Raw genomic sequence first — 25,254 nt, 5'->3', positions numbered from 1 at the left:
TCTTTCCCAAGATATGGCACTATCACAGTCTCACCAGGGCAGCGGTGGAGTCCCCATCCCTGGAGGGATTTAAAAGACACGTGGATGTGGCACTTGGGGACATGGTTTAGAGTGGCCTTGGCAGTTGGACTCCATCGCCTTAGAGGGCTTTTCCAACCAAAACAAGTCCATGGTTCTGAGATTGTGTGATTGCTCCAAGGTAATCTCAGAAGGTTGGGTTGATGCTGAACTGTGCTTGCTGCCAACAGTCCCTGCAGTCCTGCCTGTGATTGGTGACCTGAGTGACAACCTCGAGCCTTTCTCCGTGACGTTTGTCCATTCTGAGCAGCACAGGAGGGCTCGTGTTTCTGAGAGAAGAAACCTGGAGGGAGTTAAAGCTGTGCTGCCTGGCTGGAGCAGTTGGGGCTTTGCTGCGGGAGGACAGACAATGCATTTGCAGTGCATTAAGGTATTATTGTAACCGCCTTTGGCTGAGAGGTTTCTGATCCTGCGAAATAAAGACGAGCAGATTTGTCCCAGATTTATCAATGGAAGCAGAGTTCCCATCGAAATGGGAGGGAGGGGAGGGAAGGGTGGGTGAGATCCTGCACACAGCTGGGCTGGATTCAGTACGCTCTGCCTGGCTGCTGGTGCTAGCAAGGGAGCTTTGGGGGTAGAAGGACAACCCCAAAACACTGCTTGAGAGGTGCTGGGATTCATCAAGAAGGAAGGAAAATTTCAAGGCAGAAGCAGGATGCTAAGGCAGCCCCATGGCTGGGAATAACTGAGGGTGGGGGTAAAGGTCCCACGTGTTTTGTGCAGCTTGTGTCCCCCAGGGGAGGGGTGCTGGGGGGATTCCCCTCATGGTCTGGGTCTGGCTGTGGGAAGAGGGAAGTTGTTTGTCCCCTCTGCTTGGAAATTTGCCCTGAAAAGGCCATTAAGGGAGGCAAAGAGTCATGCTTGCTCTGCTTCCTCATAGAAACTGCATGTGCTGTTCCAGGGCAGCCTGCAGATCATTGCACAGGGGGATTTCTTAAATGGCCGTTAGGAGAGAAATTAAATTTGTTGAGACCAGATGCAGCAGAAGAGATGGATGAAAAAGCAGAAGGAAATTTGCAGAGGGAACACTGGGACATCTCGCGTTAGACAGCAAACCACAGCCTAGAGGAGACGGTTTGGTGCTGCACCGAGCTCCCAGCTTATGGGAAATCTTTGGCTGGGTTGGACACCACGGGGATATCCCTTCCCCTGGGCTTTTATCCCCCTGCCCTTGTGCTCAGACCTCCTGGTTTTGAAGCCTGACCCAGACCACCTCTGTTTCTGCCTGACAAATGCTGGGCTTGCTGCAGCTCCCGGATGCAAACCCCTGCAGAGAACGCGTGTGGGGCTGCCGGGGGCTCACAGGGGAGGTGATGATGCTGCTGCAACCCCGATGCTGCCCCAAAGCTCGGCTGGGGACCCAGGGGAAGGCAGGAGCTGAGGGGAAGGGCTGGGGAGGATCTGCCCCTCGGCTGCTCGCTGCCTGCAGCGCTGCTGCTCGCCTGGCACAGCCTAATTGGCTTTGATAGGATTACAGGGAAGCAGCGGAGGAATAAACAGGGCCAGGAGGCCACGACGCGCTGGGGCCGCCGGCTCCCAGAGAAATCCCAGCGCGACGCCCGACCGGAGCTGCCGGAGCTCAGGGGTTAATGTCTGCTGCTGTGCTGCAGCTTTGGGGTAAGGGCTTAATCCTGCTGCTTCGAAAGGAAAGGCTTTTCCAAGCAGCATCCCAAAGGTCTGTGGCTCTCTCGAAAATTCCTGATGGGTTTGCCCCTGACAGATCCAGAGTAAATTATTGCAATTATGGAAGTTACACCTTGTGCCTCGAGCTTTGTGTCCTCAATAAATGTTTATGGTTTGAGGCAGCCTCATTTGTTTGCCTTAGACCAGACGACACTGATTTATTGGCAGAAATCCTAGCAGGGAAAAGGGATGAGCCAGACAAGTTTTTAACTGCTGCACACATACATGTGGTGAAGGCATGATGGTTATTTCATTTTCATGAAAATGAAGCCTCAGACTTGGGTGTGAACTGTTGCTTCCAGGAGTTTTTCCCAACCTGCAAGCAACAAGCGGAGCTCAAGTGTTAATGGCGCTCCAGGGCTTTGCTTTCTGCCTTGTCTGGGTTTCGGCATGGCTGGGAGATGCTGTGGGGTGGAAGGGAGGAGTGGATGCTCTCACTGGGAGCATGTTGCTGGTCAGCACCATGAACTGCTGCAGGAACGGTGGGGGAGCAACTCCCCAACTCCCTCCTCCCAGGAGATCCACACCCTCAAGAAAAACAGGTCTCAAAAGTGGGGCTTAAAGCCAAGGATGGAGGTGGCAACAAGGGGCTTGTGTCCAAGTCTGGGGTGGGGTGATGTGGCCTGGAGATGACTGTCCTTGCGTGGGGCGTGGGTGCACATCCACCTTCCCGTGCCACCTTGCTGTGGCTCCTTCCCTCAGGAATCCTCCTGGGTTTCTGGTGGCAGAGGGGGTTTCCCCTCTGTCAGCAAAGGGGTCGGTGGGCTCAGCTCAGCCAGACCCCATCCTCACTCTTCATCTGCCACGCAGAGTCCGGAGCCAGCTCTTGCACCAACATTTATTGTTGTTCCCTCCCCAGATCTGGGTATTTTGGACAGCTTGTTTCTGATTTAAAGTATAAATAAGATCGATCTTTTCCTCTGTTGTTCTCCCTACCTTCTGGCGGCTGTGCTGCTTAAAAATAAGCGGGATGATGAGCTCAAGTGGGGATGGTGGAGGGGTTTTAACCTCCATCACGGCGGGACCACCCGTCTGGCTCCGGAAGGGAATGTAGCCTCCCTGCTCTCCCCAACCCTCATGGTCGAGCTCTTGGTCCAGTGCAAGGTGTCCCTGCCCACGGCTGGGAGATGGAAGGAGATGAGCTTCAAAATCCCTTTCAACCCAACCCATTCTGTTACTTTTCCCAAGCTGGGAGCTCCCTGAATTGCCTAAACTCCCCTTGGCACGTGGCTGGGGATTAAAGTGCTTCTGCTGTTGGAGGGAGTTGGAAAAATGGGGATCTGGGGCAGAGCTGGGGGTGCAGAGATCAGAGGTTGTCCCTGACGGACATCTCTGGGCATGGGGTGTTTTCCAGGGCTGGGCTCCTGCAGAGGAGGTTTTAGCCTGAAAATGTTGCTTTTACTCCCAATTGAACTATTTGCTTAAGAAGATCAATTGAAGGGAGAAATAAAGAAAAAGAAATTGAAGGGGTTTGGCTTTCTTGATGGAAGGTCTGAAATGCAGGTTTGGGTTCAGCCTGAAACCTCCTTGGTAGAGGGCTGGCTCAGCTTCGCTTCTGAGTTTATTTGGGGAGGGGGAAGCACACGGACACACAGAGACACAGACACACACGTGTGCACACACACCCATGCACACGCTCTCCTAGGCAGAGAAAAACAATCCCCAACCTAACCCAGACGCTGATTCAAAACAACTGTTGGTTCTGGCCACGCTGTCGGCTTCCCACTGCCCGCAGCCTCCCACCGCGTGAAACCGTGACTGAAAACCAACCGGCAAACCCCAAAATTCAGAGTCAAAATTGCATTTCACCTGGGGAAGGGCAGAACAACTCTTTCTAGGCAGCGGTTCTGCCAGGAAAAAACCCTCTCCCTGCTTGCAGCCCGCTGAGCAGCAAAGGATGCTCCCGGGAGGAGACTGAAGCCCCTCGGCGCTGGCTGGGGGATGGATGGGGGTCCCCCAGGTAGGGGCAGGGGAGGGGGTGCCCGCAGCTGGCGGGGGGCTGCGGGCAGGGCCGGGGGGCTGGTGGGTGTCTCCGAGAGCGGTGACTGAGTGAGGCGGTGCCAGGGCTGGGGGCGGATTTTTTGAGAAGAGCCTCAGCTCTTCAGAGCAGCGGCAGCCGCTGGAGGAGTTGGGCGGCTGTTGCTCCCTCTCCGCCCGGAGGAGGAGGAAGAGGAGGAAGAGGAGGAAGAGGAGGAAGAAGAGGCTTCGGCTGCCGCCTCTCCGATCCTCCCTCCCCCTCCCCCCCCTCCCTTTCCGCCCCACACCTTTATGGACGAGCGCCGGAGCTTGCTCTACTCTCCGGCCGCCTCCTCCGCCGGCCGGCAGCCGCGGGGCGGCTCGAGCAGCAGCCACCACAACCTGGGCTACACCGAGCAGCCGCCCCCCGCCGCCCCCCAGCCGGCGCCCGAGCAGCAGGAGGAAGAGGGCGAAGAAGGGGAGGAAAGCAGCATGACCGTGGTGGGAGGCGGCGGCGGCGGCGACCCTTTGCTGGAGGAGCCCCAGCATCCCCCTGCGCTGCTCGGGGGGGACCGCTACGATCAGCCCCCGGCGCCGGCCGTGCCCGCCGGGCAGCCCGCGGGCGCGGGGGAGCACGAGTGCTGCGAGCGCGTGGTGATCAACATCTCGGGGCTGCGCTTCGAGACCCAGCTCAAGACCCTGGCACAGTTCCCCGAGACGCTGCTGGGGGACCCCCGGAAGAGGATGCGCTACTTCGACCCCCTGCGCAATGAGTATTTCTTCGACCGTAACCGTCCCAGCTTCGACGCCATCCTCTACTACTACCAGTCGGGAGGGCGCATCCGGCGTCCCGTCAACGTCCCCATCGACATCTTCTCCGAGGAGATCCGCTTCTACCAGCTGGGGGAGGAGGCCATGGAGAAGTTTCGGGAGGACGAGGGTTTCATTCGGGAGGAGCAGCGGCCGCTTCCCGAGAAGGAGTTTCAGCGCCAGGTGTGGCTTCTCTTTGAGTACCCCGAGAGCTCTGGGCCGGCCCGAGGCATTGCCATTGTCTCTGTCCTGGTCATCCTTATCTCTATCGTCATCTTCTGTCTGGAGACCCTGCCTGAATTCAGGGATGACCATGACTATGAGGGAACTGGAGGGCCCTTCGGGACAGGCAGTGGCCCTCTCCCACCTGATGCCTTCACCAACTCCTCATCCTCGGCTGTTTCCATGGTGTCATCCTTCACCGACCCTTTCTTTGTGGTGGAGACTTTGTGCATCATCTGGTTCTCCTTCGAGCTGCTGGTCCGTTTCTTTGCCTGCCCCAGCAAGGCCACCTTCTCCAAGAACATCATGAACATCATTGACATTGTGGCCATCATCCCCTACTTCATCACGCTGGGCACGGAGCTGGCTGAGCGGCAAGGCAACGGCCAGCAAGCCATGTCCTTGGCCATCCTCAGAGTCATCCGCCTCGTCAGGGTCTTCCGCATCTTCAAGCTCTCCCGGCACTCCAAGGGGCTGCAGATCCTGGGGCAGACCCTCAAGGCCAGCATGCGGGAGCTGGGCTTGCTCATCTTCTTCCTCTTCATCGGCGTCATCCTCTTCTCCAGCGCCGTTTACTTCGCGGAAGCCGATGACCCCAGCTCGGGGTTCAGTAGCATCCCCGATGCCTTCTGGTGGGCCGTGGTGACCATGACCACCGTGGGCTATGGGGACATGCACCCCATCACCATTGGGGGCAAGATTGTGGGGTCTCTGTGCGCCATCGCGGGGGTGCTGACCATCGCTCTGCCCGTGCCCGTCATCGTCTCCAATTTCAACTATTTCTACCACCGGGAGACGGAAGGTGAGGAACAAGCCCAGTACATGCACGTCGGGAGCTGCCAGCACCTCTCGTCCAGCGAGGAGATGAAGAAGGCTCGCAGCAATTCCACCCTCAGCAAGTCCGAGTACATGGTGATTGAGGAAGGGGCGATCAACCACAGTGCATTCAAACAGGCTGCCTTTAAAGCAGGCAACTGCACAACCACAAACAATCCCAACTGTGTGAACATCAAAAAGATCTTTACGGATGTTTAAAACAAACCCAAACCAAACGAACAGCAACAAAATCTGAGGATGCGGTGAAACAATACCAATGACAATACCAATAATAATGCAAAGTGACTGTGTGTCGGTGTTGTGTGGAACATGCACCATCGTCGGTCTGTGTGAGCCCTCGTTTTTATACCTTTATTTTTTTAGATCCTTCCTTTCTAAAGATCCAAAAGTAAAAGGATTTAAAATTCTCCGAGGAAAAGGACAGCCAAAGGGTAAAGAGAAGGAAGATGAAGACAAACCACACTCACTGTCAGAACAGGTGTTTGTTCTGCAACGTGTTGCAGGGCTGCTTTGCTTTTTGGGCTTTTGGGGAACCTCTTGCTTTGCTCCCGAATTTCCCCCCTCTTTCCCTAAGGGCAGCTTGTAGCCGATCTCCCTTCCATCACGTAAGATCACTTGTTGGATTAACAAACCCGGATTGGGTGGAGGAAGGAGGAAAACATGAGGCAGAGCGTACTGGGAGGGGGCTGGGAGGAAATAACCATTTAATTCTGCAGAGAGTCTCTGTTACCACATCGTTAAATGATGCTTAATATTGAAACATGTGATGTGCCATTACAGGCACATCCCAGATTCCCTTTTTCTCCCCATTAGATCATTTATGAAATTCTAATCTGGTCAGAGACCGAGTGCAATCAATGCTGATTTAAATAGAAAAAAACTCCCTAAGCCCTCGTTTTCTATTCTGAATTCCCTTCCCCTGTAACCTGATGGAATTATTTCCTCCAATGTCAAGTTTGTGGCCGTGCAGCAGGGATGTGTGCGGGGGGAGGGAGGGGAGAGGCAGACTGGAATGGTTTCGGGAGCCGCTGGCGCAGGGAGCGATGTCGGCGTGGAGCAGGATCCGTGACGGGCTCCTGGCCATGGCTGGGAGCCTCCAGCCCACCCAGCCAGAGACAAAGGGATATTTCCTCCTCTTTTTGCAAAGCCTTTGGAAGACATGCAGCCGCTTATCAGCAGAAGATTAAAGTGGCGAACACGCCTTCCAGCGGAAGTCACTAATTCCGACCGGAGTGATGCAGTTGCCATGGTGACCATGGTTTCCTGGGAAACCCCCAAAGGTTGTCATGGCATCCCTTCTCCCATCCCCCTTGGTCCTTGCTCTTCCCGCAAAAAAACCTTTCCAGATGGTTCCAGCTCCTCCATCCCACAAGACATCGTGGCTCGGCACCCCCTTCCTGGTCCCTGCCCCGCTGCTCCTCCCATGTGCCCAACAAAGCGTCCACAGGCAATAAGCACTCCCGGATCCACCTGTCCCTCATCTTGGCACTAAAATCCGGGGATGGAGGTTCATCCTGCTCCACCGAGAACGACCCCAAACCCTGGGGGAACTGGTGCCGATCAGCTGCCAGGAAGCTTGGCCGGGGAGCCTCGGCAGCTTTGTGAAACAAGGGGGACAATAAAAAACAGGATTGAAAAATAACCAAAAATCCCGCCGGGAGAAATCACCGGCTTCATCTTCACGTGTGTGCCAGGGGCCATGGGACATCTGACAGGATCAGGTGAGCTTTGCACGGAGGAGAGTTCAATGGAGCCATAAAGTAATGTTGGTTTTTTTGGACAAACCCCATGCTTTTCACTGCTTACTTTTATTCTCCAGCTTATCCTGCCGTTCTCGGGTATTTTTATACATGTTAGATAAAGTGGGATCACATCCTGTAGCTCCTCTGATTGAATTTGCTTTTTAGTGCTGTGGGAGGAGGAAAACCCTGCTGCTTCTGTGCAGCTGGATTGCTTCACTTCTGTGCTAAAAAGGTGATTTCCGTGGTTTAGTGCTCCCATCCAGCCCCTGCCATCGGTGAAGGCCAAAGGCAGCTTGGCCTTGAGAGCTTTGGCTCCAGCTCTGCTCAATTTTGCTGGATTTTGGGTTAAGAAAAGCCAAATTCCTCCGAGGTAGCACACGGAACAGGGATGCTGTTAAATACCTACAGCAAAGAGAGATTTGGCCCCAGCCTGTGCAAGTCACACCTTTCCCAAGGCTGTGGAGAGGGGGCTTGTCCTGAGAGATGCCAGCCATGCCAAAATCGGAGTTTAGCTGGGATTTTTCCCAGACTTAGAAGGATCTGGATGGTTTGTAGCACTCTCCCTTAGCCACAGTCAATAAACCCAAGAAAAACATCAGAGCCCCTCCTTGGCTGCTGGGGTGGGATGGTTTTACAGGAGCTACCAGAGGTTTCATCAGCTGAGGGTCCAAGAGATGATCTTTATCAGGGAGATGCTCTGGAACATCATGGGGAGGTACAAACCTGAGATCCCTTGTCCAGGGTAACTGGGATTCCTTGTCTAGGATAACTGGGAACATCCCAGTGTGGCTTTTCCCCAGGCTGCCAGTGGGCTAAAATGTCATTTCTGCCTATGAGCTCTCACTTTTTATTGTTATTCTCTTTTATTGTTATTAAATTTTGTTGTTGTTAAAGCTTTCCCACACACCTATTCCTAAAAGGAAGGTTTGAGTTTAAGAGCAGTGGAAACATCTCAGTCAGGAGAGTTGCAGATGAGTTCTGGGTTGGTGTTTTCCCCGTGGCAGCTGCACAGGGTACAGAAACCACATGTTCTCCTGGAAATGGCACAGGAACAATTTTCAGTTTCTCTGTCATCTTAAATAAGCAGAGGCCTTGCAGGTTGTTGGTTTGTTTTCCTGACTCCTCCCTGCCTGGTTTTGTAGGAGCAGAGTAGTTTCAAAGGGATTTTATTGACAGCAAAGGATGCTTTATGGGAGAGGTGACAAGAAAACCACTTCATCCACTAGGGTAAAAGGCAGCTTTGCTCTGGTAGAATCCCAGAATGGTTTGGGTGGGAAGACCTTAAGGACGATCCAGTGCCACCGCTGCCATGGGCAGGGACACCTCCCACTGTCCCGGGCTGCTCCAAGCCCCTCCAACCTGGCCTTGGACACTGCCAGGGATCCAGGGGCAGCCACAGCTTTTCTGGGCACCCTGTGCCAGGGCCTGCCCACCCTCACAGGGGAGGATTTCTTCCATATATCTGACCTAAATTTTCCCCTTTTTGATGTTCAAAAAAATACTTTTCAGTACTGAGCGATATCGCTGAAAACCACAAATTCACTGATGCTCTGTCTTTTAGATGCACCCCAAAAATTGAAAGTGGAGAACTGGTGATATCCTTTGGATGATCTGCCCTGTTTCTCTGCATCTTCCCTCTCTGCTGTCTCATGGGTACCATTCAGTGAGAGAAACTGAGCCACCTGAGCCACCTGCTCTCGAGGAAGGTGTCCCATGGCTGGGAGCTGGAACGGGATGGTCTTTAAGATCCGTTCCAACCCAAACCATTCAGTGACTCTGATAAATACCTTCTGTTCCGTGGTCTGACGGCTTCTCTGGAACTGGCTGCTGCACATGTTGTGCCAGGAATTGGAGAGATCCCTGAAACGCCGGGCTCTCCCCAGCCAGCTGTTACTTAAGTGGCTCTGCTCTCCTGCCGTGTGCCCCATCAGGACACGGCAGTGTCTCAGCAGCCACTGGGGAGTTACAGAGGAGCCTTGGAGTCGCCTGTCCCTAATGTGCTTAGAGGGGCAGCATTAGGGGATTAGCATTAGTGGAGCTGCTGTCTGCGAGGCAAAGGGCTTGCCTAGACTCGGCTTATTCCATTAAACGGAGGAAAGGGCATTACCTCCAGCTCCTGGCTGACGGCTCCCAGTACCCCCAGAGCGAGCACAGGGTCCCCGCAGCGCTTGGCAATCCCCGTGTGGTCTCCACGTCCTCCCTGCCCCCCGCCCCCGTCCCTTGTCCTTCATCCCTGTCACCTGAGAGACACAGGGACACTGAAGGATGGCAGCAAGGATGGAAGAGGCAGCTCCCACCCCAGGGATGCAGCCCTGGGAGGCTGGAGCTGCCTCCACGGATGCCCTCAGTTGATTGCAGAAAGCTTTGGGTTGAAAAGAGCCTTAAAGAGCATCTTGTTCCAGCCCCCACCCAGGGGCACTGGGTGCCGTAGAGCCTTGTACCTCCTGTTTTCTGCTTTACAGCCCCGCTATCAGTTTCCCTTTCCCTCTGCCTGTATTTTGGGACTTGTTCCCCTGTTTCAGCCCTCGGTGCCGCATTGAAACACGTCCTTGGTGCTGGGGGTGCAGGGACACGCAGCGGCCGCAACCCTGGCCCCTCCACTCGGTACTTTGACACCGTCACCTTTTTCTCCTGCTCCTTTGCCCTCTTTTTTGTGTGTTTTCAGGCCTGAACTCCTTCAAAAGGTTCTGTTGTTCTCCAGCACAATAGATGCCCTTCGGGTGCTTGGGGTGGCCGGAGCGGAGCAGTATCCATCCCACCCCACGTGTGGACACAGACAAGGGCTGGAGATATCTCTTTCCTCCAGGAGGGTTAAATTTCTTCCCAGGCAATTGTTCCTGTTCTATCCCTTGACAAAAGGAGCCGTTTTTGGTTTTAATCCCCAGTTTATGGGCAATTAAGCAGCGGCAAAGGGCAGACAAGTGCTTTCCCCGGCAGAGTGGAAGGAGCCAGCCAGGGTCATTGCTCCAAAGGGGTCTCTCCTGCAGGGATGTAGCACAAGGAAAGGGTGTTTGGCAGTGGTTGGTGTGTACGGGGAGCGTTGTGTGTAAAATCCGTTTAATTGTGTAGTTTGGAGCCCTCTCCTGCCAAGCTTTTAAAATATGCATATCTTGGTGCGGGCACACGGAGGCTCCACCGCCGCCGGGTGGAAGCAGGGCTTGGTTTTCCCTATTTTTAAACGCTTTAACAAACGATCTCTGGGTAGGCTGCAAACCTGGCAGTGCAAACAGGCAAGCAGGGTTTAACTGCGACTTATTTTGCCCTCCGGTCTCAGTTCTGTGTGTGCCTGGGAGGAGAGCTCAATGCCCCGGCGTCCTCGTGCCAGGGCGGTCGTATGGGAGCAGGGAAATAGGGGATTTCTGGATGTTGTATGACCTTTGTCATAGATGATCGTTGAGGTCCCTTCCAACCCAAAGCATTTGACGATCCGGTGGTTACAGGGGGCTGTGGGCAGGGCCATACCCAAGGAACTGTCTCACTCCTCTGGAGCCGGCGCTGCTCCCCTGCACCCTCCCCAATGTGGGTGCAGGAATGGCGCTCTCGGCTCGGCTTTGGGGCTGTTGTACAGCTGCAGGATGTGTTAAGGATGGGATGTTGCTGCCTTTCCCCGTTTCCCTGGGTGCTGCTTGCATGGCTGAGGTCCAGGCAATCCCGGTGGGTGCAGGCTGACATCAGCCCTCTGCCCGTGCCAGAGCTGGGAGTTGGGCACTGAGCACCGAGGGATGGAGCCATGTGCTTCTTTTCCTTGGAAACAGTCCTGGGGCTGTGGCCGTCACCACTTTGACGAGGACGTTTGGGGGATATTTTGGGTGCCCTGAGGGTGCCTCGTCCCATCTGGGAATCACTTGTCCAGCAGTGGAGGCTGCTTGATCCATTTCAAGGGGGGTGAAGACTTAGGTCAGACTGGCACCAGGAGGAGGGTCCAGCCCCAGCCATGCCTTAGGGAAGAGCCATCCCCTGGCAGGGACACATTCGCTGCCGGGGGATCCCTGCAGAACAGCCCCAGCCCCATCTCCCAGCCCCTCCCAGCTCTTGCTCCAGCCAAAGCTCTCCCAGCTCTGCTGTGCTTGAGCTTGGGGTCCAACCGAGACCTTTGACTCCCGTGCTTGGCTCCCCGAACAGGCCAGTGAGTGACAGTGTCCCTGCCCCAGGGATGTTTGTCCCCCCGATGGCCGCGTGTTGGCTGCTCCGCGCTGGGAAGGCGTCGGGGCTCCTGCTCTTTGTCACTCAGGGAATCCCAGTTTTTGCTCCTGAGAAGCAACCTGTGTGTGGAAGAGGGATGTGTGCGGAGTCCCACACCACCCTCACAGCCGGAGCCCTTTTATCGCCGTTTCTGGCAAAACTCAGCCACAAACACAAGCCCCGTGAGCCTCTCTGTGCTTTTCCTCCCGGGATTCAGGTGCTGCTCTGACACCCGCGGGGTTCCGGGTCCGCCTGTGTCTCATCACCGCTCAGAGCCTGAATTTTCCGTGCTGAGGATGCTCGGCAGCCGGGCAGGGAAACCTCCCCGCATGAACCTCCCCGCAGGGCACCGTCACTTTTCTCCTCCTTATGAACCAAGACATGCTCAAATAAATTAGAACATGTCTCCCATCTCCTTCAGCTTCTCGCTGGAGTTAGGAGGAGCCGGGATGCTCCCTGATCACTGCTCTTCCCTGCTCAGAGCGGCAGCAGCCGTTCCCTGCTGGCTCTGCACACTCATTGCGAGACCCCCGGCTCAGCCGCGCCGACGGCAGCAGGCGCTGCTGGGTTTGTTTGGGAATGATTCATTTCCTTGAGACTCGTAATTTCGATGCTTTTCTGAGCGTGTTGAAGCTCTCTTGCTTTGCTCCAGTGGTTGCACTTCATTTTTAGCATCTCTGAACACCCTGGCTGGGCGGGCTGGGGTTGGATGTGTGGCTTGTGAGGGAAGATGAGCCCGTGGCCCCCTCCACTCGCCCCACCAAGGCTGCAAAGTGCAGTCAGGTTTATTTTGAGGCTGACCAGCACCAGCTGCTTTGCTTTGCTTCCCCCAAAGCACCACCATGCATAGAAAAGGAAAATCCTTTAGGGTTTTATCGTGGTCTGCTCAGTGGTGGAAGCACCAAAGGCTCGGCCGTGGCAGCGGGATCGGGGCGGCTGCAGCAGGGTCTGTGCTTGGGGTGAAGCTAAAGGTTGGGATGGGGGACCGATGGGATGAACACACACTTTGCAAAGTGTTTCCTGCATTTGCAGAGAGCTGAGTTTGCCCTCGGGCTTGGTGCAAGGACGGAGCCGCGTGCAGAACGGGTGGGGGGTGATGCTGAGCTGTTCAGGGGGTTTGGGTTGCAAATCCAGGGAAATGCGTCCCTGCTCCCAGACCTGTGGGTTTTGCTCCCTGGCTTTGGGCAGGTTGGCTCCTCCGTGCCTCAGTTTCCCCATCTGTACATGGCACCGAGCAGCCTCGGGAAGCGTTTGCAATGAAACTCCGTGGAAGGAAGGGGCAGTTTTGAAACACAGAGCAAGAAGCGAGGACTCCTCCAAAGGTTTTATGGGATTCAGCTTTCTTGAGGCTGGACAAGCCTACAGACTCTGTCCTGGGTCCCCCAATAATCCCAGTTATTTCCCTTGGCTGGAGGGAAGCCTGAGATTTCACACAGCTTCCCAAACTGCCAGCTCTGCCTTCGGCTCCCCATCAACATCCTCCTTTCCCGTGATTTCTTCACTCTGCATCTTCCCTTTTCCACCCTTCCAGCCCATTTCTCCTGAAATCTCTGTGCATTTAGGGTTGAGAACCCTCTTCTCCCTCCTTGCTGGTCTCTGCTTGAAGCTGCCACTGTGTCTCCTGTGCAATTTAACCTCACGCTGTTGCAGCAGGTCAGAAACCAGACACAAGAAATTTGGGCTTAAAATGGCCCTGGCTGCTGAGAGTTTGAGTTTGCAGGGGGGGTGAGGAAGGAGTCGCTGTGAACTGGATGTGGCACTGCAGGCTTGAGGGGTTTTCCACCTCTGCCCGTGCCTCGGTGGGTGCAGGGGCCTGAATGATATTCCACACTTTAAATCCTTCGGAATTAAGGCAGGAAATCTTCTTTGTGCAGCATCAGAAACAAGCCTGGGCTGTTCTGTCCTGGGGCTGGAAATTTTCAGGGATCTTTCTCCCGTCCTGGTTGGAAGATGCTCTGAAAAAACCCAGCGAGCCCGAGGAGGAGCGAGTGGGGAACACGCCCTGGGTCCAGCTGGGTTTCTCACTTGGGAGATCTCCTGGGAATTTGGCTTTTTTGGTTTTCTTAACCCAACAGCCACGCAATTCCCTTGAGGAGAACTTTACACAACACCTTTATCAGCCAAGCGTGGCACTCAGTCAGAGATATCAGTTAATTTGATAAGATCTGTTTTCCCTAACGCTGCATTGATTGGCATCAATTAAATCTTCCTCTTTAATTCTGTCTGAAGACTCTCAGCCATCCCAGCACAGTGTTCCAGATCAGTGACAGATGGCCAGACCCGTTGTTTTTGCAGGTCACTTTGTTTGTCCCTTAAGAAACTGTCCCAAACAGGAGCTGTTTCCCAGTCCTCTGGAAGGACTCAGGAGACGCTCAGTACTTGCACTCCCAGGAGCTGCTTTGCCAGCTCTGAGTGTTTAGATAGAAGTTATTTGGCTCAGCCAATTTAAAAACATCTAATTTTTGTGGCTGCTGTTTAATATCCTTTATTTCTCTTGGGATGGAGAGGATTTCCTCTCCCCAGTACGATGGAAAGACATCTGGATCCCTTCAGGAGCCGGAGCACTGATAGCTCCTGAGTGCTCCTGACTTCTCACTCCCACTGCTGCTCTCGCTGGATTCAGAGAAATGACACCATTGTTAGGCTGAGGAGTTGGCATTTCTCTCTTCACCAGCAAGGATATAGCTTGGAAAGGCTCCAGGTTACCCCAAAGCACTGCATTATTTGCCTGGTGGCAATTAAAATCGTTATTTACCACTTCATCTGGCGAGTCCCAACTCCACCATCACCTTCTTGCCCAGTGGCATTTCCTGGGCTGAAGGTGCTGTTTGGGTCTTGCTGGTGTATTTATTTATTTACTGAGTGTGTAATGCTCCAGTGATCCTTGAGGATCCTGGCAGTTTGGAGCCCTTCCCGGCTGGCAGGTGGGAGGGGTTTAATCCCCCAGCAAGCCCAGTCCAATAAAGCAGAAAGCCCTGTCAGCTTTAAGCCCCAGAATGGTCCTGCTGGCACTTCAGGATAAACTGTGCTTGAGCAACTGCCTGGGCTGAGATCCTTGCTTGGAGCACTGAGCCCCTCTGGAAGCTCATTTCCCCAGTGCTGCACTGCCTCGCAAGGGGATCTTTGCTCCTGGCAGGGATTCCCCTCCCTTTCCTTTCTCTGCTGGATTTTAGCATCCCTGTAGCATCATTGCTACATCCCTACATCCTCATCATCCCTGCAGATGCATTCTCAGCATCCCCAAAACATCCCCATCCCTCCGTCCTTGTCATCCCTGCAGCTTCATCCCTGCATCCTCATCATCCCTGCAACTCCATCTTTGCAATTTCATCATAGCTGCATCTTCATCATCCCTGCAACTACATCCCCAAATTCTCGTTATCCCTGCACCCTCATCTCTGCAACATCACCATCCCTACATCCTCATCATCCCTACATCCTCATCATCCCTGCAACTTCATCTGCAATTTCATCATAGCTGCAACATCATTGTCCCTGCATCCATATCATCCCTGCAACATCATCATTCCTGCATCCCCATTATCCCTGCAATGTCTTCCCTGCATCCTCATCATCCCTGCATCCTCATCATCCCTGCATCCTCATTATCCCTGCAACTTCATTCCCACATCCTCATTATTGTTGCAGCTTCATCCCTGCATCCCCATCATCCCTGCAACATCTCCATCCCTACATCCTGATCCCTGCAGCATCCAGAGAGGGGGTCTCTCCCTCCTCAGTGCATGGATCCCACCTGGCATGTCTCCATCCTGCCTCTCCCTCTGGGGAAAACAGGCTGATTTTGGGGCTGAGCGGGGACCAGGCAGGTCCCGGTGCCTTAGGCCGGGCTCTGAGCTGTGGCTGCGGCTCCTCCCAACCTTTCCCTCATCACCGGCTGCTGGTGAAGCACCCGGCTCCCAGAGCCTGTTAGTGGGAACTAAAGGCAGAGCACGGATTTTTTGGAAAATGAGAGGGATAAAAACAGTTGCATTAAATTCTAGAAATTTCAGTGTCTTAAAGACAGAGCAGAGCATCTCCCTGTGTTAAAATAGGAGTCAGGCTGAGTCCCTCGAGTGTAGAGCTAAGGATGCAATTCCAGCACTGCAGAGATTGGGGGATTTTGTGGGCCCTTTGCTGGACACCCCCATCCCCACATCCAAATGGGATTTGGGGTTTGTGCTCTGTGGGAGCGACTGCACAGTCCAAGCTCTGGGAGTGGGATCAGCCCTGGCTCCTCGCATCACCTGGGCTGGGTTTATAAAATCAACCAGTTGCTCAATATCTCATGAATTACATCAGGTCAGAACAAACCCAGCTTGATTAAGATAAAAACACAAGGAAAACCCACTTGGCACTAATTATTTTGGTTTTGGAACTTGCTGTTAATGTGAGATAACAGTTAATAACCAGAATATATTTAATGAATCTTTTTCCTATCTTTAGCTCACTTTAGACTGTGTGGCATTCAGTCCATTAAAGAATTTTAAATAGCAAATTTTCACTTTTCATTCGTGGGAAGTGGAGATGGGAATTTCTCGAGGGGGGGACCAAAGTGCAACATCTCTTCCACTTTACTTGAGAAAAGAAAGAACCTGTTCCTGGTTTCCAAAGCAGCCTGTGCATAAAAGTGGTTCTTTGCTCTGCCCAACAGATCACAGAAGAAGTTTTGAAACGAAGACCTTCAGGACTGTGTTGAGAAATAAAACACCTCCAAGGAAAGGACAAACATCCCAAACATTCCGGACATGGTGACCGACGCTGCCGTGGACCCGACTGACAGAGGGCCGGTCCTCCCCAGCTAAACCCAGTTCATATTCCATATATATACATTTCTATTTATATGTGGGATGTCTCCCACTTCATCTGTGTTTTCTAACAAGTGCATTATGTAGAAGGGAACATCTTTGGAGCCAGATTATCTTCAACTCATGTGCAATATAACGAGACTGAGCAAAGCCAGGAACAAGGAGGAGGAGAGGTGGAAATCACTTGGATGTTATTTCAGTCTTTTTTTATTATTATTTAAAAAAAAAACAACAACCAACTCTTGAAAGATTAAGCAACCAGAAAGGAAATGTTAAGCAGAGCTGCTAAAACTCAGCCCAAGTGTTTTGCTCGGGGTGGGAGGGAGTGGGGGGAAATTCGGTTGCTGTCGCTGTTCCCTGGCGAAGGCCACGGGCTGTTCTCAGCTCTTCGGGAATCGTTCCTGTTCCATTTTTCTCACTTTCCTGGAAATGCCCTTTATAAGTAGCTCTGTGCTGTACCAAAGGCTGTGATTTACTTTAAGTCCTTATTTAAGGAAGGAACATCTCTGCTGGTGCTGAGGAAAAGGGTGTTGAACAGTTGTGCCTTGCCATCAGGATCCCTCCACGAAAAACTAAGGACAAATTGAAATTCCAAGGTGGAAAAGGTCTAAAAATCCAATTCTTGGCTGACCATGCTCCTGCTTCATTCCATGAGAGCCTTTCTGCCCTTGTCTGCACTTCCACAGTACTTCGGAATTGTGGGAATATTATAGGGTTGCCTTGCTAATTCCGTAATAATCGAGAATTCCATCCCTCCTTTGCCTGTTGCTGTTTCATTTTGCACACTGAGGTTCTTGCTGGCAGGTTTAGAGCTCTGGGTTGCCCGTACTGGGCTGGGAAGCTCTTAAAGCTGAGCTTTCTGTAACCTCACTGCTTTTCCCAGGGCTGCATGGATCAATATTATCCTGGTGCCACGGGATAAATGGTCTGTGAAGGGATAAATGCAAATGGCAAAGGGGTTGATGGTCTCTCCTGCTTCTGGCTCCCCCTTTTCCCCCTCCCCAGCCTCATCCACCTCCTCACGCTGCCTCCATCCCCGCTTGGAGATTGAAACCCTCCCAGCACAGCCTCCGTCGGAGGAGCAGAGCGAAACTCAGAACAGCGTTGGATTTAAGGGTGAAAATGATGTTGGAGGGACTCGGATGAGCACAGGAACCTCTTTGTCTGCATTGCAATAATTCCCTGGGAATGGTTTGGGAATGTTAATTTGGACTGGACAGAACCAAGTGAACCAGAGCTTCCTCTGAAGCTCAGGGGGAGGCAACAGGAACCAAAATCATTGTGTGTGAAACAGATCCTTGAGCTGATGCTGCTGATTGGTGCCCACGGACAAGCCTTGAGGTCCCCAGCACACACCTGGAAGGTGGAGCAAGGACCACTCTTCCAGAGGGAAGCTCCAAAACCTGGATCCTTCCCCCAGGGGAGATTTTACCTGCCTTTCACATGGAACATCCACAGGAGACACACGTCGGGTGCTTCGAGGCACAGCCCCAGAGAGGATGAATTTAAACCAACCCCTCCCTGGAAGGAAGGCTCAGAAATGGGAAAACTCGGGAATACTCAAGGCAAAGCAGCCAACTGCACCATGTTTCTGTCTTGCAGGAGAGCTTTGAAGGTGAACAAGAACCCTGCACACAAACGTCAGCTGAAATTTGGATTGAGAAATTCCCTTAACGCTGGGAAAGGATGTGATTCTTACAAGGAATGTGTCGACTTTGGTGAGGTCTCATTTATTCTGTTTGTTTTTTGAACACGGATGATTTCTTGGCTGGAATTCCTCCTCCTGCCATGGCAGGTGCACCACTGGTGGTGGAGACTTTGCTCATGGCAGAAGGGCTTGGGGGGCCCAAACACAGAAGTCTCTGGCGCTCTACACAGGTGCAGGTTGGGCAGAATGGGCTGAGATGGTGAGAAAAGAAGCAAAAGTTGTTAAACCCAGCAGTTTTAGCCAATTTAATCAGCTGGAGACTGAAGAGCAGATACGGATCTGGCTCTCGGTGGGACATTGCTCCTCTTGCATTTATTCCCAGCATGGTAGAACCCCTGTGGTCACTGGAGCTGTGGGCAAATGGAGGAGAAAGGGCCGGTGCTGCTGGCACCTGGATCTGTCACGGCTTTAACAGCGCGAGGTGCAGAGGGAGATGGGGATCGGGGACCGGGATTGCTGGAGCAGCACATGGAGCAGGTCCCTGAGCCCACGGAGATGAGCAGGGGGTGCCAAGGCTCGACAGGGATGCCGGGGAACCGCGGAGGTGAAACAACCCGCGGTGTGAAATCGATGCGGTGCGAAAGCCGCCTGCACAAATTAGAGCTAATTAGGCAGCGGCTCTCATTAACCTGGTTTGGCCGTGCCCTGCCCGGAGGCCAGCCCGTGGTGGGGGCGGGGAGAGGGAGCTTCTCCATGGGATCTTCCAGCAAATTGCTCCGCCGGCAAATCCCTGCGGCTGTGGCAGCAGCCGGGGCGCTCTGAGCGGGGCTCGTTTGTGCCCTTGGCACAGCCAAACGCCCTCCAGGCGCCCCTCCCCTGTCCCCGCACAGAGCAGCGGTGTCCCCCTGCCTGCCCCACCCCAGCACGGAAATGAATTACTGCTCGGACCATGAACATCTCGGAGACCTTAAACGACCCTTGTAAGGAGACCGGGAAAAGTGCCCGGTGTTCGGGGCTGAGGCTGAGCCGTTCCCGTCGCTGGGATCTCCCAAGCGCTCGCTCTTCCCCATTGGAGGAAGCTGCCGGCAGGCTGGGGGAGATGGAGCAGGGCTTTTTTGGGACGTCTCACCTCCCAAACCCCTAAGGAGCTGCAAAACGCATTTGTTTGCAGCCTCCCTGCAGCGTGACAGGTTCGCAGTGTGCTCTGGAGCCTGCAGAGGAGACTGAACAAAGCTTTAGCAGCTCTGAAATCGTGAGAGACTGACCCCAAACCCACTTTTCCGCCGCGCTGATGGGTTTGGGCTGCAAACAGCCGCAGGCCCCCATGAGAGGAGGGGGGCCCAGGCTGCCCGCAGAGGTAAGGGCACATTAACAGGAGGAGAATTGATTTTCTGGATTGCAGCACAGACCTGGATCTTGGGAAGCCCTGGTCCCAAAGGTGTTATATTTAGTTTCTTTTGGAACATGATCTAGTAGCCCTTAAAATGGGGGATAGAATGTATCAGTACTAAAGTGATTTTTATTTTTCACCGGTGTTACAGAGAGCTTTTTTATGGCGTGCGTGTGTGTGTGTGTGTGTCTGTAACATAATGATACCTCATCTGTTTCCGGTAGCCACTTGTTACAGCGTCTCTCTGTTAGGGCTCAAAACTGTATTTTGATTATTAAAGTGGTGGGAAAAACCATATCCCTTCACCCGGTGGGGTTGGTGGGTCCCAGCCACCCCCCGGCCGTCTCACACCGATGATGACAATCTTGCCAAATGCCACCTCCCCTCGGTGTTGTACGTTCTGGCGCTCCGTGCTCTTGGGTTCCTCGTGCTTGGTCGCTGAGCCAGCTGGTTGTTAATGTGCTTTTCCACGATAATTGAGAGTTTGATAGTCTTTACCTGTCAGTCCAGTGTATTAATCCGTGTTGCCACCACTCCGAGCCCGGCCTCGTGCGTGTCACAGATTCCCGTCGTGCCGGCACAGCCGTGTGCAAACGGCAGCGGCAGCGCAGGGCTGCGTTTGGCAAGGGAAGCCAAATTAAAAATGTATCCAGTCGATTAAAAAAACAAAAAAGAGAGCGATTTAATGATGGCTGACATCAAGAGGAGATCCAAAAAATAGCGTGCTTTGATTCCCATAATCATCCCGAGGCAGGCTGCTCATCTTTATTCATAGCCCTTCAAAGCCGTGCTCCCAGACGCCGGAGCAGCTCGGAGCTGTCGTGCTCAGACACGGCTCTTCAGACGCGGAACACGTCGGCATCTCCGCTCTGTGCCCAGCCCAGCGCCGGGCACCAACCCTTCCCCTTTTAATTTTAGGGTGCAATTAAAGTGATGAGAGCTCTGCTGTTGGCTCCGTGCTGGCGGAGAGGCAGGAAAAGCGGATCTGGGGAGCCGGGCTGGCGTGGGGTCACGTAAAGCTGCTTCTTTTAATGACGTGTTTTAAGCTGTTTTAAGAAGGCAGCAAAATTAGAAAGCAAAAGATCTCCAAAACTGTTTCAGGGCACTAACGAAGGCTCAGGGGACGTGGCACAGGGACAGGGCTTAACAGCAGGGCTGGAAGGGGCTGTCAGAGGCAGTGAGGGAATACTGGAAAGCTGCTCTGCCCTGCTGGATTTGGGGGAAAAGTCAGGATTTGGTGAGGCCCTGGCACAGGGTGCCCAGAGCAGCTGTGGCTGCCCCTGGATCCCTGCAAGTGTCCAAGGCCAGGCTGGATGGGGCTTGGAGCAACCTGGGATAGTGGAAGGTGTCTCTGCCCATGGAAACAGGATGAGCTGTCCCTTCCAATTCAAACCACTCTGGGATTCCATTAATTTGTGATTCTGTGATTCCTGCAGTCCCATCCCAGCCTCTTTCCACAGGCAAAGCCCTGCAGGATTGACATCTCAGAAAACAGCCTCGAGCACGCTGGAGGCTTCATTACCTCTCACACCTGGGTGTTTTCTGAGCCAGGTGTTCAAATGCTGTTATTGCTACTGAATCCTTTTAAAATTAAGGAATTTCTGAGGTAGAGTTTTTCTTCTCTGAGTGTTCCCCGCTCTCCTGCATTGCACAAATCCAGCTGGAAGTCTGTCTCTCAACCTGAGATTAAAGCCAAGTAGCATCTCTGGGTGAATTAAATTACACATTCTAATCCCCATATTTTCCACCAGCCTCTGATACAGGTAAATTATGTTTCTTTTTCCCATTTTTCCTGGTTTGTCCAAGATGATGTCTTGGACATCATCTTTAAATGCACCTTTAAAGGGAATGGTCTGAAATGGTTCTGACTGGTGCTGTCCAGAACACATCTCTGACTGTTGCAAGACCAGGCACTGCTGCTGGATTTGAAATGCATCATTCCTATCCCAGAGGATGATTTCAGAGCAGGACAATTTGCCTGGCAACACACAAGTCATGGACAGAGCTGGGTGTGAATCAAAAGGTGTTAGGTGGAAATGTAGTCAGAAAGTGCCTGAAATAGCGGAGTTTTAATGCAAAACTCTGTTGGCTGCCACGTCACTTGTGCTGCCATTGGTGCACTGGAATTAGATTTGGTCATTCCAATTGCTCAGGTCTTGCAGGAAAATCCCCCTCGCTGCTGGAGGTCAGGGGTTCCGTGGCTGAATTTGGCACCTTGCAAGGAGAGCAGGCTCTTAATTCATCACCTGAGACCCCAAAACGTGGCAGAAGGGAGGTGTTGCATTGACTTCCAGCACAGGAGCAGCTCACGTTTCTTAATTTCCCATCCTTTACTATGCAACTGGTTTTCACGGAATCTTCCCGGGATGGAGGCGGCTGGATATAATTTTGACTTTGCTTTCCTTCCTTCACACGTGTGCAAGTGGGTGATGCAGAAGTGTTTCCATGACTGTCTCACCTGGGATGTGCACTGGGTCTGTGAACAGTGAAATATTGGGAAATTCTGTGCATCTGACTGGAAATCTGAACTCATCCCTAAATCCTGACTGATCAGGTGCCACAGGAGCGATGCAATTTTGGACTGGAGATGTTAAATGCAGTCTTGTTCCTCTGAGTTCATTTTAAAGTCTGGTTTTGCCACTGAGCTGTGTTGCAACTGTTTAAAACTTGTTTTTTATGAAACCAGTCTGTTGCTAAAACCAGCTGCTGCATCCCCTCGTCCTGGTGACTCCACCGTGGTGTGGGCCTTGTGTTCAGTTCCCGGTTAAAAAAGTGATTTTTTTTCGGTTGCGTGATTTTTTTACCTGACGTTGAATTTATTTTTTTAATGTTCTTTTTTTTCTCATTAGAACTTGAAACTGTTCTTTCATACGCAAAGTTCAATAAAACGGCTGAACCGCAGCGTGTGGTGTTTGATACTGAAGTGGGTGGAGAGGAAGTGTGGGGATGGAAAGGGTGGTGTGAGGATGAGGTTTGAGGAGGGTCCTCTAATGTGAACTCGTTTCTCAGGATGAAATAATCTGAAATTTAATGCCCTTCACAGGAGTCAGAATTTCCCCTGCTAGAGAAATAAAACCCTGGGGCAAAATCTGCACGTTTCCAGCATCCCACCCAGCCACCTGGACTGAGGGAGCTCCAGGAAAACCCTTAAAATTTTGATGGTGTGTCACCGGAAGGGAGGTCACTGACGGTGCTCGGGCACACGAACGCAGGCGGAGGGGGCTGACCCACCCGCTCCCATCACAGCTGGAAATCCTGCAAAAGGAGCTCAGAAGCTCATTTGAGAACCTTGTTCTTGGCTTCAAACCACGTCTGTGAGCTTCAAAAGTGAATGTGGCCAAAGAGTGTCAAAGTTTTGGTTTAGGTTTTTGGTTGCCTTAAAAATATTGAAGTTGTTTCTCCTCTGTTGCTCAGAGAAGCTGTGACTGCCCCATCCCGGCAAGTGTCTGAGGCCAGGCTGGAGAAATCTGGGCTGGTGGAAGGTGGTTTCACCCATGGCAGAGGGTGAGACAAGATGAGCTTTAAGGTCCCTTCCCACCCAAACCATTCCAGGATTCCACGGCTCGATGATTCCATGATAAAATCACTTGAGCTGTGCATACAAGTGCTGTGTCCCAGGGCCAGAGGCCCCAGGCTCCTGCAAGGGGATTTTATTTTAGTGCTCACTGAGCCAGGACACCCGGACTATTATCCCAAGTGACTTGGTTATTTTCGCAAATCCCAGTTCCGGGGCTGAAATCCTGGAGGAAATCCTGCAAGAGGCTTCAGGTGCTGAGCTGGGGGCTCAGGACTGGGAGCAGAGCAGCAGCCTCGTGTGCCCACAGCCACCCCGGGCAGAGTCACACCAAAGGAATCCAGCAGTGGTGGAGAACCTCAAGTTCCCGAACTTTACAAAACATCTTGATCCTGTCGGCCTTGGGAATTGTGACAGGGACGAAGAAGTTCCTAGAAAAGCAGCACTGAGTGCTGGAACTGGTCTGGGTGGTTTCATCTATCTCTGCTCTCGAGGTTTGCTGTGAGCACCAGCTCTGCTGGGGGAGGACGATCCATGGTGAGCAAAGTCAGCTTCAGCTCCAGCACTCCCAAATCCTCTCATCCAGCCATGCTGGATGGCACCACAGCAACTCCTGGCTGGTGTGGGTGGCAGGGCAGATTTTGGGCTGGCTCAGGGGCTCTCTGAGGTGCGTTTTAGCAGCTCTTGCTGCTTCGTTCTCTGCTGTGACCTCAATCTCTGTAGCAGCTCCCCGGAGGGTTGTGGTGTCTCCAGCTGCAGTTTTCGGTTGACATGTGGTTACCTGGGGTGTGCTTGAACATCCGGGAAAAGCAGGATGTGGCAAACTCTGAGATGCAGATGGGGCACGAATGGCACCAGCCAAAACCAGGCCTGGTTAGGAAGGACAGGTCCGGTGGGTCTGGCACCATGTGGCACCGGGATTGCCTGAGGAGCCACAGGAAACACCTTCCACACCCCACTGATGAGGGGAGGGCAATGATCCCATACTCAGTCCAGGAGGAACCTTGGCTTGAGGCTCTCCCTAGCCCCTGTGGGGTTTGCAGGGTTTGCAGCCCATCCCTGGGGTGGTCAGTGTGTGGAGAAGGTGGTGTACCAGGAGCTGCAGAGGCACAGGACGTGGTCAGTGCCAGCAGCTCCTCTGCCCCGGGTCAGGCTAAATTTGCCAGGTTCTAGAGGGAAGAGCTGAGGGGCAGAGAGGCTGGTGAGGGCACGGAGTCGTTCCAGGGTGGTGTTTCCTGCTGCATGCCCAGAGGTTATGAAGGGTAAACGCCCCCGAGGCAGTCCCACAGTGCTGGATGCTCAGAGCCAGCCCTGGAGCGAGCCCTGGTGCTGCCGGGCTTTGCCACAGAGAAATTCAGCTGAAATAAGGCTCTGGAGGGACCTGGCTGTGCACAGGGTGGTTTCTGCTGCCTTTTGGCTCCTGCTATGCTCTACCCGAGTGTGGGCATCCCCTGGGAGGGCTGGTGGCCACGGCAGCTCCAGCAGCACATCCCTGCACAGCGACGGAGCCGCGCTGTAAATCCTTCCCCGGCTGCCTTGAGATTTCCCGCTCGGGAGTTTTCCTGGGAGCCATGTCCTCCCCGCATTATGAAGAAATATTGATCCATCACCCCCTGCCCAGCACCTCAGCACCGTGCAGGATTTTAATGACCTGTGTCCTGTGCCTCTTTCCAAGCCAGAGCATCCAGATCTTCCAACCGTGACTTTCCCAGGATGTAGAGGGGCTCTTCCAGCTCAGAGTCGGGCTCCTCCTGGTATTTTCCTGCTCCTCAAACCACGCCGTGCTAAGGAACCCTTGCCTTGGATGTTTTTGAGTGGATGGCGGTATCCAAAGGATCTCCCTTTGTGTTACAACCAGGCCTGGCATCCTTCTACAAGGGGTGTTGTCCACCCCTCTGCTCTCATAGTTACCCATGGGAATGCTGAGGTTGTAATTTCCCCTGTGGAATTCTCCTTTACTTGACAGCACCTTGTCCAGGCCTTTTGTTATCATTCAATTTATTGATAGACTCTTGATTTTGATTTTGTTCTCCCAGTGCTGCATTTCCAGCCCGTCACTTCACCCTGATGCCGAAGATTTGCGTGGTGTTTCTGCTCTGTCGGTATTTGGGAAGGGTGGAAGGGGCTTTATCTCCTGCTCTGTCAGGTGTTAGTCCCCTCTTGGTTTATCCTGATGGCAGGAAAGGAAGTATTCCTCTAGCTTCCCAGGGCTGTGGGATCACAGAGGATGCTGCAGGGACAGTCATTCCACAGAGTGAAGGGGTTTTGGATGCTCCCAGGACCCTCCTGCAAACACCAGCACTTTCTTTGTCCACCAATATTCCACAGCCCCAGAGGGTTTCAGCACAAGTCAAGGGAACCCCCGGGATCTGGACCATGGATCTGAG

General features: G+C 53.2%; 1 protein-coding gene across 1 annotated transcript; it reads left to right on the top strand.

Moving 5' to 3' along the window:
• Nucleotides 1-3,876: 3,876 nt before the first annotated feature.
• Nucleotides 3,877-22,254, top strand: LOC121657572 (potassium voltage-gated channel subfamily A member 3-like). Its single transcript, XM_042013425.1, has 2 exons — nt 3,877-7,307; nt 16,162-22,254. Exon 1 carries the CDS (start codon nt 4,030-4,032, stop codon nt 5,782-5,784), a length of 1,755 nt encoding a protein of 584 aa, XP_041869359.1. The 5' UTR covers nt 3,877-4,029; the 3' UTR covers nt 5,785-7,307; nt 16,162-22,254.
• Nucleotides 22,255-25,254: the final 3,000 nt, after the last annotated feature.

This window comes from Corvus kubaryi, unplaced genomic scaffold (genome assembly GCF_017639235.1).
Source record: "Corvus kubaryi isolate FWS band 111438036 unplaced genomic scaffold, C.kubaryi_AGA036_p1.0 split1-37355, whole genome shotgun sequence".
Lineage (NCBI taxonomy): Eukaryota > Metazoa > Chordata > Aves > Passeriformes > Corvidae > Corvus > Corvus kubaryi.
This window is presented reverse-complemented; position numbering and strand designations above follow the sequence as displayed.

Excerpts from the sequence above, each read along its gene's own strand:
- LOC121657572 (XM_042013425.1), top strand. The coding sequence starts at position 4,030 with ATGGACGAGCGCCGGAGCTTGCTCTACTCTCCGGCCGCCTCCTCCGCC.